Below are 20,493 nucleotides of genomic sequence, written 5' to 3' on the forward strand. Positions count from 1 at the left end.
CAAGCTTCCTGCCATCCAGGACCTATATACCATCCAGGACCTATATACCAGGCGGTGTCAGAGGACGGCCCTAAAAATGGTCAAAGACTCCAGCCACCCAAGTCATAGAATGTTCTCTCTGCTACCGCACGGCAAGCAGCACCGATGCACCACGTCTGGAACCAATAGGACCCTGAACAGCTTCTATCCCCAAGCCATTAGACTGTTAATTAGTTAAACAGTTCACCAAATGGCGACTATCTGCATTTACCCTCTTTGCACTAACTATTTTGACTCATCACATACGATGCTGCTACTGTTTATTATATATCCTGTTGCCTAGTCACTTTACCCCTACCTATATATACATACAGTATCTACCTCAATTACCTTATTCTCCTGTACGTCGACTCGGTACTGGTACCCTGTGTATATAGCCATGTTATTAATTGTGTATTTATTAGTCTAAAGTGTTGTTGTAAAGTGAGTTTATTCATATCCTTCTTTCAGCCTGCTGTCATCTCTGTGCTTTCATCTCTGTGTTGTAAAATTAGTTTATTCATATCCTTCTTTCAGCCTGCTGTCATCTCTGTGCTTTCATCTCTGTGTTGTAAAATTAGTTTATTCATAGCCTGCTGTCATCTCTGTGTTGTAACTTTGTTTCAAATAACACCCTATTCCCTATATACACTCTTAGAAAAAAGGGTTCCAAAAAGGTTCTTCGGCTGTCCTCATAGGAGAACACTTTTTGGTCCAGGTAGAACCCTTTTGGGTTTCATGTATAACCCTCTGTGTAAAGGGTTCTACATAGAACCAAAAGTGTTCCTTCTCAAAGGGTTCTCCTATGGGGACAGCCTTAAGAACCCTTTTAGGTTCTAGATAGCACCTTTATTTCTTAGAGTGTAGTGCACTACTTTTGACCAGAGTCATATGGGCCCTGGTTAATAATAGTGCACTACTTTTGACAAGAGTCATATGGGCCCTGGTTAATAATAGTGCACTACTTTTGACCAGAGTCATATGGGCCCTGGTTAATAATAGTGCACTACTTTTGACCAGAGTCATATGGGCCCTGGTTAATAATAGTGCACTACTTTTGACCAGAGTCATATGGGCCCTGGTTAATAATAGTGCACTACTTTTGACCAGAGTCATATGGGCCCTGGTTAATAATAGTGCACTACTTTTGACCAGAGTCATATGGGCCCTGGTTAATAATAGTGCACTACTTTTGACCAGAGTCATATGGGCCCTGGTTAATAATAGTGCACTACTTTTGACCAGAGTCATATGGGCCCTGGTTAATAATAGTGCACTACTTTTGACCAGAGTCATATGGGCCCTGGTTAATAATAGTGCACTACTTTTGACCAGAGTCATATGGGCCCTGGTTAATAATAGTGCACTACTTTTGACCAGAGTCATATGGGCCCTGGTTAATAATAGTGCACTACTTTTGACCAGAGTCATATGGGCCCTGGTTAATAATAGTGCACTACTTTTGACCAGAGTCATATGGGCCCTGGTTAATAATAGTGCACTACTTTTGACCAGAGTCATATGGGCCCTGGTTAATAATAGTGCACTATAAAGGGAATAGAGTTTTTGATTTTATTTTCATAAATTAGGATCCCCATCAGCCAATAGAGACAGCTAGTCTTACTGATGTCAGACACATAATGAAAAAGACAGTACAGAAAAAATACTTTACCATTTACATACGTTTAAAAACATTAACATGCAGTGTGTGTGTGTATCTATTTGTTCCACGTACACGTCAGTACATAAACACAACAAGTAGGTTACATTGGAAAGAGTCGTTTCTTTATTTGTTTTTTTAAACCAGGTTCACTGTTCACTTACTGTATATGAGATGGAAGGGAGTTCCATACAATCATGGCTCTGTATAATAGTGTACGTTTCCTTGAATTTGTTCTGGACCTGTGGATTGTGAAAAGAGCCCTGGTGGCATGTCTGGTGGGGTAAGTGTGTGTATCAGTGCTGTGTGTAAGTTGACTATGCAAACAATTTGGGAATTTCCCAACACATGAATGTTTCATATAAAAACAAGAAGAGACACAGTCAGTCGTTCCTGAACTCTTAGCCAAGAGAGACTGGCTTGCATAGTATTAATAGTAAGCCTTTGATTACAGTGAAGAGCAACACGTGCCGCTCTGTTCTGGGCCAGGGTGTCATATGGGATACACACCATGCCTTTATAGTGGTGGCAGGTGATGGCTAGGAGCCAGCAGGATAACACCCTGTATGGAGGCCTACACTGAGGGCGTGGGGAGGGCTACTGTTAGGAGCCAGCAGGATAACACCCTGTATGGAGGCCTACACTGAGGGCGTGGGGAGGGCTACTGTTAGGAGCCAGCAGGATAACACCCTGTATGGAGGCCTACACTGAGGGCGTGGGGAGGGCTACTGTTAGGAGCCAGCAGGATAACACCCTGTATGGAGGCCTACACTGAGGGCGTGGGGAGGGCTACTGTTAGGAGCCAGCAGGATAACACCCTGTATGGAGGCCTACACTGAGGGCGTGGGGAGGGCTACTGTTAGGAGCCAGCAGGATAACACCCTGTATGGAGGCCTACACTGAGGGCGTGGGGAGGGCTACTGTTAGGAGCCAGCAGGATAACACCCTGTATGGAGGCCTACACTGAGGGCGTGGGGAGGGCTACTGTTAGGAGCCAGCAGGATAACACCCTGTATGGAGGCCTACACTGAGGGCGTGGGGAGGGCTACTGTTAGGAGCCAGCAGGATAACACCCTGTATGGAGGCCTACACTGAGGGCGTGGGGAGGGCTACTGTTAGGAGCCAGCAGGATAACACCCTGTATGGAGGCCTACACTGAGGGCGTGGGGAGGGCTACTGTTAGGAGCCAGCAGGATAACACCCTGTATGGAGGCCTACACTGAGGGCGTGGGGAGGGCTACTGTTAGGAGCCAGCAGGATAACACCCTGTATGGAGGCCTACACTGAGGGCGTGGGGAGGGCTACTGTTAGGAGCCAGCAGGATAACACCCTGTATGGAGGCCTACACTGAGGGCGTGGGGAGGGCTACTGTTAGGAGCCAGCAGGATAACACCCTGTATGGAGGCCTACACTGAGGGCGTGGGGAGGGCTACTGTTAGGAGCCAGCAGGATAACACCCTGTATGGAGGCCTACACTGAGGGCGTGGGGAGGGCTACTGTTAGGAGCCAGCAGGATAACACCCTGTATGGAGGCCTACACTGAGGGCGTGGGGAGGGCTACTGTTAGGAGCCAGCAGGATAACACCCTGTATGGAGGCCTACACTGAGGGCGTGGGGAGGGCTACTGTTAGGAGCCAGCAGGATAACACCCTGTATGGAGGCCTACACTGAGGGCGTGGGGAGGGCTACTGTTAGACATATGTTACTAGAGCACTGGGGTACATATAAAACCTACAGTATATAATACCTATATAATTAAATGAACTAATGCCTGCCAACCAACCGGTTGAACATGTCTTCTGCTTTAAGTCGTTTCGGCAGGACAAGAAATATATATTCAATTAGTTCCAACGTTAACCAGCGTTGGCCGAAATCCACTTAGCAGATCTGCATGTTTTGGTGATGTTGGAGGTGTAACTGGTATGAGCTGACGTATCGGTGATGTTGGAGGTGTAACTGGTATGAGCTGACGTATCGGTGATTTTGGAGGTGTAACTGTGGTATGAGCTGGCGTATCGGTGATGTTGGAGGTGTAACTGGTATGAGCTGACGTATCGGTGATGTTGGAGGTGTAACTGGTATGAGCTGACGTATCGATGTTGGAGGTGTAACTGGTATGAGCTGACGTATCGGTGATGTTGGAGGTGTAACTGGTATGAGCTGACGTATCAGTGATGTTGGAGGTGTAACTGGTATGAGCTGACGTATCGGTGATGTTGGAGGTGTAACTGGTATGAGCTGACGTATCGGTGATGTTGGAGGTGTAACTGTGGTATGAGCTGACGTATCGATGATGTTGGAGGTGTAACTGGTATGAGCTGACGTATCGGTGATGTTGGAGGTGTAACTGGTATGAGCTGACATATCGGTGATGTTGGAGGTGTAACTGTGGTATTAGCTGGCGTATCGGTGATGTTGGAGGTGTAACTGGTATGAGCTGACGTATCGATGTTGGAGGTGTAACTGGTATGAGCTGACGTATCGGTGATGTTGGAGGTGTAACTGGTATGAGCTGACGTATCAGTGATGTTGGAGGTGTAACTGGTATGAGCTGACGTATCGGTGATGTTGGAGGTGTAACTGGTATGAGCTGACGTATTGGTGATGTTGGAGGTGTAACTGGTATGAGCTGACGTATCGATGTTGGAGGTGTAACTGGTATGAGCTGACGTATCGGTGATGTTGGAGGTGTAACTGGTATGAGCTGACGTATCGGTGATGTTGGAGGTGTAACTGGTATGAGCTGACGTATCGGTGATGTTGGAGGTGTAACTGGTATGAGCTGACGTATCGGTGATGTTGGAGGTGTAACTGGTATGAGTTGACGTATCGATGTTGGAGGTGTAACTGGTATGAGCTGACATATCGGTGATGTTGGAGGTGTAACTGGTATGAGCTGGCGTATCGGTGATGTTGGAGGTGTAACTGGTATGAGCTGACGTATCGATGTTGGAGGTGTAACTGGTATGAGCTGACGTATCGGTGATGTTGGAGGTGTAACTGGTATGAGCTGACGTATCGGTGATGTTGGAGGTGTAACTGGTATGAGCTGACATATCGGTGATGTTGGAGGTGTAACTGGTATGAGCTGACGTATCGGTGATGTTGGAGGTGTAACTGGTATGAGCTGACGTATCGATGTTGGAGGTGTAACTGGTATGAGCTGACGTATCGGTGATGTTGGAGGTGTAACTGGTATGAGCTGACGTATTGGTAATGTTGGAGGTGTAACTGGTATGAGCTGACATATCGGTGATGTTGGAGGTGTAACTGGTATGAGCTGACGTATCGGTGATGTTGGAGGTGTAACTGGTATGAGCTGACGTATCGATGTTGGAGGTGTAACTGGTATGAGCTGACGTATCAGTGATGTTGGAGGTGTAACTGTGGTATGAGCTGACATATCGGTGATGTTGGAGGTGTAACTGGTATGAGCTGACGTATCGGTGATTAGCTGCTCCTGTCTGTCACAAATCACTTCCTTATTATCCCTTCTGCGTTATAAGTTCAAAACAAAAGTGTAGGCTCTATTGATGTTAGAAATAATGATTCTCAAATGTCAAACCCTTGATGTGAGGCTAATTTATGCCCATCAGTCTAATCTGAGTGTTTGAACTTGTAACGCGTTGCGGCTCCATGAACATCTTAACACCGCTGCATGGGATTTCACAGATTATAGTGGGGTGTGGTTTCATTGCATCCCAATGGCAAGATAATGGAACGAGACGCTTGTGGATTTGACAGCTCTTAACACGAGCCGTAACGCATTTCGACCTCCTACACCACCAAAACAACACTATGTGGATGTCAATCTGATGGAATCTAGTAATTTTAATTTAAATACATTTGAATTGAACAGACGCCATAGACTTGTGCTCGTTCATGTGTTAGGTACTTAGCTACAGTTTCTGGGCTTAATACACAATGCTTAGAGAGGAAGAAGGAGACTGGTAGAACGAAGTAGATGCATATTGTTTTGTTTATTAGAATGGTATAGAAAGAAACAACAGAGGAAAAACGTCATGTGGATTCAAAATGACAGAACTTTTCTTGTGAGGACTTAAGCAAACAAAAACAAAAAAGACATTGGAAGAAGTGTGATGGTATCTAATCAATAGAATATGTTGATATCTATTCTGCCATGGTAACAGAAACGCTCATGTTTAAGTGCAATATTGTATTGTTTCGTGTCCCTTTGATTGGGTTATAGTCATGTGCATGTTGTGTATTAAAGGAAAAGGGGGATACCTAGTCAGTTGTCCATTTGAATGCCTTCAACTGAAATGTGTCTTCCGCATTAGAAAGAGTTGGAATGAGAGCATTGCTTTTATATAGTCATCCTTATGGGTTAAAAAACTGAGCCAAAACGAACGCCACGTTGCTGATCCTAGGGATGCAAAATGATTGTAAATTTCTCCAAAATTCCCAGGTTTTTACCAGAAATCCTGGTTGGAGGTTTGCAGATTTCCTGATGATTGCCTTCTGATTCCGGGAATCTTTCAAACCGGAATTTCTAGAAAACCAGGCGGTGGAGTTCCCAGATTGTTGCGTGCCTAGCTAATCCCCCCCTGTATCCTCTTCCCAAAACGTTCCTATCAGTCAGTATGGTCTCAGTGATACTACCAGCTACGCAGAACAACAAATATATGTTGCTGAACCATCAAGAGATGTTTTTTTTTGCATAGACATCAATTCAAGTTGAACTCACGCAGCGTTAGGAGAGAACAGGAAACGCACACGCAGCGTTAGGAGAGAACAGGAAACACTCACGCAGCGTTAGGAGAGAACAGGAAACACACACGCGGTGGACGGAGTGTTTTGACAACACCGTTCAGTGGATGTCTGCATGCCGGAAAAAGGCACCCTAGCCAATACAAGTGCACTATATGTCAAGCGAGTGTGGTGAAAAGTAGTGCACTGTACAGGGAAGAAGGCAGCTTTTGAGACAGACTATGAACGAGTGATTTACTAGTAAGTAAACACACAGTGAATTCCCTACAACTGACATCGTTTCGGTGTTTTTATAAAAATAAGTGAGTTCATATTTTACGGCATATTTATAAAAACTCAACACAACACGTCTCTAATGCAATAACTCCCCAGTAAGATAGAGTTATAATGTATTACAGTGGTAGTAGTAGTAGTATATATGTTGTCCTGTCTGTCTCTATTGGTCTGCAGGCTACAGCAGATGCAGTCCTTCACTTCAGTATTGCTTGTCTTTCACACTGCTTGTGGTTATTTAGGTCTATAGAGTCTGTCAACACAAAGACCCAGCCCAATGTGTGTTTTAACCTCTGTGTGTGTGTGTGTGTGTGTGTGTGTGTGTGTGTGTGTGTGTGTGTGTGTGTGTGTGTGTGTGTGTGTGTGTGTGTGTGTGTGTGTGTGTGTGTGTGTGTGTGTGTGTGTGTGTGTGTGTTCGTGTGTGTTCGTGTGTGTTCGTGTGTGTGTGTGTGTGAGTGTGTGTGGCCGAGCTAACATGCAGAATTAGTAAAGAATAGCTAGTAAGTGGCATATTAGTTTGACAGCTGTGGTGAGAAAAACATCCTCATCCCTCATCCCAAGAGGGGTTTAGCTGTTTAAATCCCAGTAGGACAGTTGGAAATACATGTACCCTGCTTTTAGCGTGTTAAATTATTCATTATATTGACATATAAGATGTGGAAAAACACTTTTTCTCTATTCAACAAAAACCTAACGTTACTAAAAAACCTTGCTTTAGTAGGAGATACAACTTCTGAGGTGAGAGACAGGAGGAAATGCCTTCTTTAGTCAAAACTCAGGACAGGAAGGAAGAGAAGTATTAGTAGTTTTGGTAGTAGTACCTGGAGCCATTTTCCTCCCAAAAAACGAACATTTTATTGTAAAAGTAATACTCGTCATAATAAATAAAATAAATTAAACAACACATTTCAAATAAAATGTGACCAAAAAACATGACAAAATAACACTAAAAGAGAGGTCTGAAGTCATTTTTAAAAACATTTTTTTTCTTTTCTTCAAATACAAAAAAAAAACTAGGAGTTGTATAAAGGAAGGAACACACATCATTGTATAAAAGCTGATACAGGAACATACAGTCGAGCATCAGTCACCAGTGTTTAAATGTATAAACTCGTTGCAGGAATATTTCAGTAGAAGTCAATAATAAATACAAGCAGTAGCGTAGAATGAAAGGACGGTGAGAGGAGGATAAAAGTGAAGGTAAGAATAGTCTACGGCTCCATCTCAAACAGAACCCTTTTCCATATATAATGCACTACTTTTGATCAGAACCCTGGTGGGCCCTAGAACCCTGGAGCACCGTTAGCTCTGGTCAACACTATAAAGGTGAGATGGGTTCCATTTGAGATGGGTTCCTTCTGAGATGGGTTCCATTTGAGATGGGTTCCTTCTGAGATGGGTTCCTTCTGAGATGGGTTCCATTTGAGATGGGTTCCTTCTGAGATGGGTTCCTTCTGAGATGGGTTCCATCTGAGATGGGTTCCTTCTGAGATGGGTTCCATCTGAGATGGGTTCCTTCTGAGATGGGTTCCTTCTGAGATGGGTTCCATCTGAGATGGGTTCCATCTGAGATGGGTTCCTTCTGAGATGGGTTCCATCTGAGATGGGTTCCTTCTGAGATGGGTTCCATTTGAGATGGGTTCCATCTGAGATGGGTTCCATTTGAGATGGGTTCCATTTGAGATGGGTTCCATCTGAGATGGGTTCCATTTGAGATGGGTTCCATCTGAGATGGGTTCCATTTGAGATGGGTTCCTTCTGAGATGGGTTCCAATTTGAGATGGGTTCCATTTGAGATGGGTTCCATCTGAGATGGGTTCCATTTGAGATGGTTTCCATCTGAGATGGGTTCCATCTGAGATGGGTTCCATTTGAGATGGGTTCCATCTGAGATGGGTTCAATTTGAGATGGGTTCCATCTGAGATGGGTTCAATTTGAGATGGGTTCCATCTGAGATGGGTTCCATCTGAGATGAGTTCCATTTGAGATGGGTTCCATTTGAGATGGGTTCCATCTGAGATGGGTTCCATCTGAGATGGGTTCCATTTGAGATGGGTTCCATTTGAGATGGGTTCCAATTGAGATGGGTTCCATCTGAGATGGGTTCCTTCTGAGATGGGTTCCAATTGAGATGGGTTCCATCTGAGATGGGTTCCATTTGAGATGGGTTCGATCTGAGATGGGTTCGATCTGAGATGGGTTCCATCTGAGATGGGTTCCATTTGAGATGGTTTCCATTTGAGATGGGTTCCATCTGAGATGGGTTCCATTTGAGATGGTTTCCATCTGAGATGGGTTCGATCTGAGATGGGTTCCATCTGAGATACAGACTATGGCTTGATAGGCTTCCTTGGCCTGACAACATGAATATAGCTTTCTATACGAGCCAATCCAAAGTTCCTCCTAGTGTATTGAAGATAAGAGCTAAAGTCTCTAGAATGTACTACACAACTAGAAGAGAGAAGAGAATGGAGGAATATAACAACAACAAAAAACCAGACCTTCCCTCCATTCTTCCCCCCTTTCTTTCTTGTCTCAGGGACAGAAGTGAGAGCTGGAGAGAAGGATGGAGTGATGGAGGGATGGAGACGGACGTCATCAGTATGGAGCAAACTTCTGTCTGTCCGGTTTCTTCCCGATCCCGTTGGCCGAGGAGATCTTCGCTGTATAGGAGATCTGGGCCTGGGCATGGGCCCCAGCGGCGGCGGCTGCATTAGCGGCAGGGTTGGATAAAGCCAGGAAGGGTACAGATTGGATGGATTTCATGGATTGCATTCCAAGGAGGCTGGAGAGGGGGAGGGCCCCATAGGGGTGGGTGCCCATCATGGGGACTGCAGCGTGGGGGTGGGAGTGGGACATGCCAGGGCAGCCCATGGCAGCCAGGGTGGCAGCAGCCACAGCTGAAGACTGGGCTGGGGAGGGCGGTTGGCTGTAGGCCATGGTGAGGTCAGCAGGGGTCGACATGGAGGAAGACTGGGCGGTGGATTTGGCGGTCTCTAAACTGAGGAGGAGGATAGGAGGTGGAGGAAGACGAGGAAGGGGGGGGGGGTTGGAGGTATAGGGAGGTAAGGAGGGTGGAGGGAAGGACAAGGGAAGGAGGGAAGGAGGGTGGAGGGAAGGACAAGGGAAGGAGGGAAGGACAAGGGAAGGAGGGTGGAGGGAAGGACAAGGGAAGGAGGGGAAGGACAAGGGAAGGGGGAAGGAGGGTGGAGGGAAGGACAAGGGAAGGAGGGAAGGAGGGGAAGGACAAGGGAAGGGGGAAGGAGGGTGGAGGGAAGGACAAGTGAAGGGGGAAGGAGGGTGGAGGGAAGAACAAGGGAAGGAGGGAAGGAGGGTGGAGGGAAGGAGGGTGGAGGGAAGGACAAGGGAAGGAGGGTGGAGGGAAGGACAAGGGAAGGGGGAAGGAGGGGAAGGACAAGGGAAGGGGGAAGGAGGGTGGAGGGAAAGACAAGGGAAGGAGGAAGGAGGGTGGAGGGAAGGACAAGGGAAGGAGGGAAGGAGGGTGGAGGGAAGAACAAGGGAAGGAGGGAAGGACAAGGGAAGGAGGGTGGAGGGAAGGACAAGGGAAGGGGAAAGGAGGGTGGAGGGAAGGACAAGGGAAGGAGGGAAGGAGGGTGGATGGAAGGACAAGGGAAGGAGGGTGGAGGGAAGAACAAGGGAAGGAGGGTGGAGGGAAGGACAAGGGAAGGAGGGTGGAGGGAAGGGGGAAGGAGGGAAAGACAAGGGAAGGAGGGTGGAGGGAAGGACAAGGGAAGGAGGGTGGAGGGAAGGACAAGGAAAGGGGGAAGGAGGGAGTAACGGATGGAAAAGGATTAGAAGGTTAAAGAAATAAAAGACATGTTAAAAAAATGAAATTGAGTGAAATTAAAGAAATCAAATCAAAAGGAGATTTAAAATCTAAATTATAAAAGAGGTGTGTTTTTCTGGAGGTTGTAACAGATTATTTGAGGGGGGGAAGGATCTTTCTGGCTCTCATGGAAGGAGTGGGTGCTATAAGTCAGGGTGATGGCTTGGGTAAGGGCTTGGGTAAGGGAAACACAAATAAGTTCAAAGTTCATTAGGATTTTCCTTATTCTGTAAAAGGATCAAAGATACATATTGAATTTGTCAATATGTAAATAAATATATAATGTATTTGTATTGTCTATAATAATAATACAACGTGGAATACAGTGTAATATACAGTGTATAATTTCTAATGCAGCATGACTACAGTGTGTTTTTTAGGGTAGAATTAATGATAGCTTGGAATGTCCATCTGACTACACAGTCAAATCTTTGTTCTTTGTAGAAATGGGGTGTGTTCAAAATTCAGCACTTTCAACTGCCTGATGCAACACTTGGTAACAGAGAGGGTGAGTGAACGATGTAGTCTGACATCTCTTCTGATTGGATGGGAGCGGTCCTTCCGAGAGCAGTCACACAACATGAATTATCATCACAAGATAAAAGACTTGATTTTAATCAGCGTATTAATGCATTATTGTCCTACTTAACAGTTTTAGTACATACTTCAAAATGTGTTGCTAGTTTTCTTATAGTACGAGCTGTTGAAAATGAATGTGTCAACATTATGTTATAACAAGATTAAACAAATCTGTAATCTGTGGAGGTAGATAAAAGTTAAGACTGTCTTTGAAGCAGTGAAATGTCCCCCTTCTATCATGAGTCTGACGAGGGTCATGTTCATTAGGTACCGAACCGAAGAAAACGGACTGAAACCAGGAGGGACTACCTGGACTTGTCCAATAAGAAAGGTCTATATTCATTTTCCGTTGCAAAACATACTGGAACATTTTCTTCTGTTTTGTGCCTACTGAACACAGCCCAGGTAAACCCTGAGTGGTGCCAGAGTTAATATATAACAATACATATCATAATATATGCCATTCAGGGGACACGTTTATCCAAAGTGACTTACAGTCATGAGTACATACATTTGACGAACCCACTACCCTTGTGTTAGAAGCTCTACCAACTGAGCTACAGAGGACCAGAGCTTTGTCTTACCAGGAGGTGATGAGGTATTGGGCCAGGTTGATAGAGATGGGGGTCCCTGTGATGGTGACGGCTCTATCACTGGTGCTGTCCAGCTGGCTACCAATCTTTATCTGAGCCCCTGACACCTGGCGGATCTCATTGATCTTAGTGCCCTGACGCCCGATGATGGAGCCGATGAGCTTGGGGCAGAAAGACGGGACCGTTAGGACGAAAGGGGAGAGATGTGTGTGTGTGTGTGTGTGTGAATGTGTATGTGTGTGTGTGTGTGTGTGTGTGTGTGTGTGTGTGTGTGTGTGTGTGTGTGTGTGTGTGTGTGTGTGTGTGTGTGTGTGTGTGTGTGTGTGTGTGTGTGTGTGTGTGTGTGTGTGTGTGTGTGTGTGTTAATCTTGGTGATCTGATGCCCGATGATGGGGCTAACGAGTTAAAGGAGGAATGTGAAGGTGACCATGACAATCAGATCGCAATAACCACGAAGAAGAACTTTACTGTTGATAATACTAAATGTGCAGGGCTCACTTAAAAACAGAGATGTGAATCGCAATGTGACTTCCCAGGATAAAAGATACATTAAATATAAATGTAAAGGTTTGTGTATCACGGAAAAAAAACACTGTCTTGAGTTTTAAAAACAAACATACACTCGCTCTAACCTCATCGCTTGTGTCTCAGAGCCTAACTCGTCTACTAGTAGAAAAGCCAATAACATCCCAAATCAGGGGTCAATTCCCTTACAAACACTAGTGGTAGTCCATCTGTACACTGCATCCAGCTACTCTAACTGCTACAGTCCATAGATCCCTGAGACTATGCGATTATTGATTTCTTACCAAGGTAACTTCACAAGTGTCTTGCCTTCTGGACACAAGTCCAGTGTCGTGTCTCTGTTTAGTGGTTCATGGAAACGCAGTACGAAACAACCGGCTGAGATGATAAATGAAAGATAGAATGTGACTAGTGGGGACTAAATGGTTAGTTAAATAATTGACCAAATACACCACATGACCAAAAGTATGTGGACACCTGCTTGTCAAACATCTCATTCCAAAATCATGAGCATTAATATGGAGTTGTTCCTCATTTGCTGCTACAACAGCCTCCACTCTTCTGGGAAGGCTTTCCACTAGATGTTGGAACATTGCTGTTATAACAGCCTCCACTCTTCTGGGAAGGCTTTCCACTAGATGTTGGAACATTGCTGTTATAACAGCCTCCACTCTTCTGGGAAGGCTTTCCACTAGATGTTGGAACATTGCTGTTATAACAGCCTCCACTCTTCTGGGAAGGCTTTCCACTAGATGTTGGAACATTGCTGCTACAACAGCCTCCACTCTTCTGGGAAGGCTTTCCACTAGATGTAGGAACATTGCTGTTATAACAGCCTCCACTCTTCTGGGAAGGCTTTCCACTAGATGTTGGAACATTGCTGTTATAACAGCCTCCACTCTTCTGGGAAGGCTTTCCATTAGATGTTGGAACATTGCTGCTACAACAGCCTCCACTCTTCTGGGAAGGCTTTCCACTAGATGTTGGAACATTGCTGCTATAACAGCCTCCACTCTTCTGGGAAGGCTTTCCATTAGATGTTGGAACATTGCTGCTACAACAGCCTCCAGTCTTCTGGGAAGGCTTTCCACTAGATGTTGGAACATTGCTGCTACAACAGCCTCCAGTCTTCTGGGAAGGCTTTCCACTAGATGTTGGAACATTGCTGTTATAACAGCCTCCACTCTTCTGGGAAGGCTTTCCACTAGATGTTGGAACATTGCTGTTATAACAGCCTCCACTCTTCTGGGAAGGCTTTCCACTAGATGTTGGTACATTGCTGCTACAACAGCCTCCAGTCTTCTGGGAAGGCTTTCCACTAGATGTTGGTACATTGCTGCTACAACAGCCTCCAGTCTTCTGGGAAGGCTTTCCACTAGATGTTGGTACATTGCTGCTATAACAGCCTCCACTCTTCTGGGAAGGCTTTCCACTAGATGTTGGAACATTGCTGTTATAACAGCCTCCACTCTTCTGGGAAGGCTTTCCACTAGATGTTGGAACATTGCTGTTATAACAGCCTCCACTCTTCTGGGAAGGCTTTCCACTAGATGTTGGAACATTGCTGTTATAACAGCCTCCACTCTTCTGGGAAGGCTTTCCACTAGATGTTGGAACATTGCTGTTATACCAGCCTCCACTCTTCTGGGAAGGCTTTCCACTAGATGTTGGAACATTGCTGCTACAACAGCCTCCACTCTTCTGGGAAGGCTTTCCACTAGATGTTGGAACATTGCTGTTATAACAGCCTCCACTCTTCTGGGAAGGCTTTCCACTAGATGTTGGAACATTGCTGTTATAACAGCCTCCACTCTTCTGGGAAGGCTTTCCACTAGATGTTGGAACATTGCTGTTATAACAGCCTCCACTCTTCTGGGAAGGCTTTCCACTAGATGTTGGAACATTGCTGTTATAACAGCCTCCACTCTTCTGGGAAGGCTTTCCACTAGATGTTGGAACATTGCTGTTATAACAGCCTCCACTCTTCTGGGAAGGCTTTCCACTAGATGTTGGAACATTGCTGCTACAACAGCCTCCACTCTTCTGGGAAGGCTTTCCACTAGATGTAGGAACATTGCTGTTATAACAGCCTCCACTCTTCTGGGAAGGCTTTCCACTAGATGTTGGAACATTGCTGCTACAACAGCCTCCACTCTTCTGGGAAGGCTTTCCACTAGATGTTGGAACATTGCTGCTACAACAGCCTCCACTCTTCTGGGAAGGCTTTCCACTAGATGTTGGAACATTGCTGCTACAACAGCCTCCACTCTTCTGGGAAGGCTTTCCACTAGATGTTGGAACATGGCCGCGGGGACTTGCTTCCATTCAGCCACAAGAGCATTAGTGAGGTCGGGTACTGATGTTGGGCGATTAGGCCTGTGGTCGGTGTTCCAATTCATCCCAAAGGTGTTCGATGGGTTTGAGGTCAGGGCTCTATGCAGGCCAGTCAAGTTCTTCCACACCCATCTCAACAAACCATTTCTATATGGACCTCGCTTTGTGCACTGGGGCATTGTCATGCATGAAACAGGAATGGGCCTTCCACAAACTATTGCTACAAAGTTGGAAGCACAGAATTGTCAAGAATGTCATTGTATGCTGTAGCGTTAAGAATTCCCTTCACTGGAATTAAGGGCCCCGAATCATGATAAACAGCCCCAGACCATTAGTCCTCCTCCACCAAACTTTACAATTGAGACTATGCATTGGGGAATGTAGTGTTTTCCTGGCATCCGCCAAACCCAGATTCATCCGTCGGACTGCCAGATGGTGAAGACTGATTCGAGCTTTACCCCACTCCAGCCGACGCTTGGCATTGCCCATGGTGATCTTAGGCTTGTGTGCGGCTGCTCGGCCATGTAAACCCATTTCATGAAGCTCCCGATGAACAGCTCTTGTGCTGAAGTTGCTTCCAGAGGCAGTTTGGAACTCGGTAGTGAGTGTTGCAACAACCGAGGACAGACGATTTTTACGCGCTACGCGTTCTGTGAGCTTGTGTGGGCCTACCACTGAGCCGTTGATTGATCCTAGTCGTTTCCACTTCACAGCCCTTCCAGTTGACTGGGGCAGCTCTAGCAAGGCAGACGTTTGACGAACTGACTTGTTTTCAAGGTGGCATCCTATGACGTTGCCATGTTGAAAGTCACATCTCTTCATTAAGGCCATTCTACTGCACATATTTGTCTATGAAGATTGCATGGCTGTGTGCTCAATTTTATATACATGTCAGCAACGGGTTTGGCTGTGGTCTTCCATAACCACTAATTTGAAGGTGTGTCCACATACTTTTGTATATATAGTGTAGCTAGCCGGACTATCAGATTTTTTTTTGCAGTACCTTTTTTTTTGACTCATCAACTACGCTCCTGCTACTGTTTACTATCGATCACTTTATTTCTAGTTACAGTGAGCTCCAAAGTATGGGCACAGTGACACATTTTGGGTTGTTTTGGCTCAGTACTCATACTTTGAAATGATACAATGACTATGAGGTTAAAGTGCAGACTGTCAGTTTTAATTTGAGAGTATTTTCATCCATATTGGGTAAACCGCTTTAGTAATTACAGCACTTTCTGGACATAGTCCCCCCCCATTTAAAGGACTACAAGTATTGGAACAAATTCACTTATATGTGTATTAAAGTAGTAATAAGTTAAGTATTTGGTCCCATATTCCTAGGACGCAATAATTACATCAAGCTTGTGACAAACTTGTTAAATGCCTGTGCTGTTTGTTTTGGTTATGTTTCAGATTATTTTGTGCCCAATAGTAATGAATGGTAAATAATGTATTGTGTCATTTTGGAGTCACTTTTATTGTAAATTAGAATATCATATGTTTCTAAACACTGAATGTGGATGTGACCATGGTTACAGATAGTCCTGAATTAATCGTGAATAATGATGAATGGGAAAGTTACAAACTCACAAATATCATACCCCCAAGACATGCTAACCTCTCACCATTACAATAACAGGGGAGGTTAGCATTTTATATCATACCCCCAAGACATGCTAACCTCTCACCATTACAATAACAGGGGAGGTTAGCATTTTATATCATACCCCCAAGACATGCTAACCTCTCACCATTACAATAACAGGGGAGGTTAGCATTTTATGTCATAACCACATGACATGCTAACCTCTCACCATTACAATAACAGGGGAGGTTAGCATTTTATATCATACCCCCAAGACATGCTAACCTCTCACCATTACAATAACAGGGGAGGTTAGCATTTTGGGGATTGGTATGATATTTATGCCTCTGTAACTTTCTCTTTATGATGGATAAGGGATAATGGATAAGGGATCATGGACAACAGATAACGGCTAATGGATCATGGGAAACAGATAATGGGTAAGGTAGAACGGATAAGAAATAATGGATGAGGGAGAATGGATCATGTTTAAGGGATAACGGATAAGGAGTAATAAATTAAGGATAAGATATAACGGATAATGGATAAGGATAATTAATAATAAATACGGGATAGGAGATAATGAATCAGGGATAATGGATAAGGGATAATGAATAATGGATAAGACATAATGAATAAGGGAGAATGGATATAGGACAATGAATAATGGATAACGAATAAGGTATAATGGATAAGGTATAATGGATAAGGGATAATGGATTACGGATAAGAGATAATGAATACGGGAGAATGGATAAGGGATAATGAATAATGGATAAGAGATAATGAATAAGGGAAAATTTATAATTTATAAGGGATAATGGATCCATCACAGACCGAAAAACCCAGTGTCAGAGATCAGGATCATACCTGGGTTCAGATACTACTTGAAATATTTCAAACACTTTTAGCTTTTTGATCTAGTCTGTCTGGAGTGGTTGAATCAACATTGTCTCCACGTCATTTCAATGAAATTATGTTGAACCAACATGGAATAGATGTTGAATTGACATCTGTGCCCAGTGCATCTATTCTATTGGTTCCAGGTAACCGGGCAGTAAAGGACACATACTGTATTTCAGTATTTGAAATGTAAAAAATTATTTCAAATAGTATTTGAGCCCAGGTCTAAGCCTAGTCCCGTCCAGTGTCAGGCCTGAAGCACTTGATGGAGGGGCCGTAATGTAAGGAGACAGGTGATGGAGGGGCCCTAATGGAAGGAGACAGGTGATGGAGGGGCCCTAATGTAAGGAGACTGGTGATGGAGGGGCCCTAATGTAAGGAGACTGGTGATGGAGGGGCCCTAATGTAAGGAGACTGGTGATGGAGGGGCCCTAATGTAAGGAGACTGGTGATGGAGGGGCCCTAATGTAAGGAGACAGGTGATGGAGGGGCCCTAATGTAAGGAGACTGGTGATGGAGGGGCCCTAATGTAAGGAGACAGGTAATGGAGGGGCCCAAATGTAAGGAGACTGGTGATGGAGGGGCCCGAATGTAAGGAGACTGGTGATGGAGGGGCCCTAATGTAAGGAGACTGGTGATGGAGGGGCCCTAATGTAAGGAGAATGGTGATGGAGGGGCCCTAATGTAAGGAGACTGGTGATGGAGGGGCCCTAATGTAAGGAGACAGGTGATGCAGGGGCCATAATGTAAGGAGACTGGTGATGGAGGGTCCCTAATGTAATGAGACAGGTGATGGAGGGGCCCTAATGTAAGGAGACTGGTGATGGAGGGGCCCTAATGTAAGGAGACAGGTGATGGAGGGTCCCTAATGTAAGGAGACTGGTGATGGAGGGGCCCTAATGTAAGGAGTCTGGTGATGCAGGGGCCCTAATGTAAGGAGACTGGTGATGGAGGGGCCCTAATGTAAGGAGACAGGTGATGGAGGGGCCCTAAATGGAGGGGCCCTAAATGGAGGGGCCCTAATGTAAGGAGACTGGTGATGGAGGGGCCCTAATGTAAGGAGACAGGTGATGGAGGGGCCCTAATGTAAGGAGACTGGTGATGGAGGGGCCCTAAATGGAGGGGCCCTAAATGGAGGGGCCCTAATGCAAGGAGACAGGTTATCCAGAGAGAGCCCTGTGTCTCCTGAGGAATATGGTTCCATTTGGGACGTATCCTCTGTCATGTCTGAGGCCTGGACAGTGACGAAGCGACACCAACATGGACGTGTTGGCAGGTAGATATGCTGTCTGCTGGACAGACCATGACCCCATTTTGTTCCCCCCTCACTCCTCTGCTCTCCTGTCCTCTCTCTCTTTCCCTCTCTCTCCTCTCTTTCTCTCTCCCTTGTTTTTCTCTCATACACCCTCTCCCCACCTCTCTCTCTCCCTATCTCTCTCTCTCTCTCCCCATCTCTCTCTCTCTCTCCCCATCTCTCTCTCTCTCTCCCCATCTCTCTCTCTCTCTCCCCATCTCTCTCTCTCTCTCCCCATCTCTCTCTCTCTCTCCCCATCTCTCTCTCTCTCTCCCCATCTCTCTCTCTCTCTCCCCATCTCTCTCTCTCTCTCCCCATCTCTCTCTCTCTCTCCCCATCTCTCTCTCTCTCTCCCCATCTCTCTCTCTCTCTCCCCATCTCTCTCTCTCTCTCTCTCTCTCTCTCTCTCTCTCTCTCTCTCTCTCCCTCTCTCTCTCTCTCTCTCTCTCTCTCTCTCTCTCTCTCTCTCTCTCTCTCTCTCTCTCTCTCTCTCTCTCTCTCTCTCTCTCTCTCTCTCTCTCTCTCTCTCTCTCTCTCTCTCTCTCTCTCTCTCTCTCTCTCTCTCTCTCTCTCTCTCTCTCTCTCTCTCTCTCTCTCTCTCTCTCTCTCTCTCTCTCTCTCTCAATTCAATTCAATTCAAGGGGCTTTATTGGCATGGGAAACATGTGTTAACATTGCCAAAGCAAGTGAGGTAGATATTATACAAAAGTGAAATAAACAATACAAATTAACAGTAAACATTACACATACAGAAGTTTCAAAACTATAAAGACATTACAAATGTTATATTATATATATACAGTGTTGTAAGAATGTACAAATGGTTAAAGCACACAAGTTAAAATAAATAAGCATAAATATGGGTTGTATTTACAATGGTGTTTGTTCTTCACTGGTTGCCCTTTTCTTGTGGCAACAGGTCACAAATCTTGCTGCTGTGATGGCACACTGTGGAATTTCTCCCAGTAGATATGGGAGTTTATCAAAATTGGATTTGTTTTCAAATTCTTTGTGGATCTGTGTAATCTGAGGGAAATATGTCTCTCTAATATGGTCATACATTGGGCAGGAGGTTAGGAAGTGCAGCTCAGTTTCCACCTCATTTTGTGGGCAGTGTGCACATAGCCTGTCTTCTCTTGAGAGCCATGTCTGCCTACGGCGGCCTTTGTCAATAGCAAGGCTATGCTCACTGAGTCTGTACATAGTCAAAGCTTTCCTTAAGTTTGGGTCAGTCACAGTGGTCAGGTATTCTGCCACTGTGTACTCTCTGTTTAGGGCCAAATAGCATTCTAGTTTGCTCTGTTTTTTTTGTTAATTCTTTCCAATGTGTCAAGTAATTATCTTTTTGTTTTCTCATGATTTGGTTGGGTCTAATTGTGCTGTTGTCCTGGGGCTCTGTGGGGTGTGTTTGTGTTTGTGAACAGAGCCCTAGGACCAGCTTGCTTAGGGGACTCTTCTCCAGGTTCATCTCTCTGTAGGTGATGGCTTTGTTATGGAAGGTTTGGGAATCGCTTCCTTTTAGGTGGTTGTAGAATTTAACGGCTCTTTTCTGGATTTTGATAATTAGTGGGTATCGGCCTAATTCTGCTCTGCATGCATTATTTGGTGTTCTACGTTGTACACGGAGGATATTTTTGCAGAATTCTGCATGCAGAGTCTCAATTTGGTGTTTGTCCCATTTTGTGAAATCTTGGTTGGTGAGCGGACCCCAGACCTCACAACCATAAAGGGCAATGGGCTCTATGACTGATTCAAGTATTTTTAGCCAGATCCTAATTGGTATGTTGAAATGTATGTTCCTTTTGATGGCATAGAAGGCCCTTCTTGCCTTGTCTCTCAGATCGTTCACAGCTTTGTGGAAGTTACCTGTGGTGCTGATGTTTAGGCCGAGGTATGTATAGTTTTTTGTGTGCTCTAGGGCAACGGTGTCTAGATGGAATTTGTGGTCCTGGTGACTGGACCTTTTTTGGAACACCATTATTTTGGTCTTACTGAGATTTACTGTCAGGGCCCAGGTCTGACAGAATCTGTGCAGAAGATCTAGGTGCTGCTGTAGGCCCTCCTTGGTTGGTGACAGAAGCACCAGATCATCAGCAAACAATCTCTCTCTCTCTCTCTCTCTCTCTCTCTCTCTCTCTCCCCATCTC

The 20,493-nt window shown here is 45.2% G+C and overlaps 1 protein-coding gene across 4 annotated transcripts in view; it reads right to left on the minus strand.

Moving 5' to 3' along the window:
* Positions 1 to 5,639: 5,639 nt before the first annotated feature.
* LOC139536362 (poly(rC)-binding protein 3-like) overlaps positions 5,640 to 20,493 on the minus strand; it is a 166,739-nt gene continuing 151,885 nt past the window's right edge. For all 4 annotated transcript variants that reach the window (XM_071336843.1, XM_071336842.1, XM_071336840.1 and 1 more), the window contains 2 exons: positions 11,694 to 11,863; positions 5,640 to 9,684 (listed from right to left, as the gene is read on the minus strand). In XM_071336843.1, coding sequence (XP_071192944.1) covers positions 9,282 to 9,684; positions 11,694 to 11,863 — 573 coding nt within the window. In that variant the 3' untranslated portion in view covers positions 5,640 to 9,281. The remainder of the gene's footprint in view (positions 9,685 to 11,693; positions 11,864 to 20,493) is intronic.

Source organism: Salvelinus alpinus, chromosome 12 (genome assembly GCF_045679555.1).
Source record: "Salvelinus alpinus chromosome 12, SLU_Salpinus.1, whole genome shotgun sequence".
In the NCBI taxonomy this organism is placed as follows: Eukaryota; Metazoa; Chordata; class Actinopteri; order Salmoniformes; family Salmonidae; genus Salvelinus; species Salvelinus alpinus.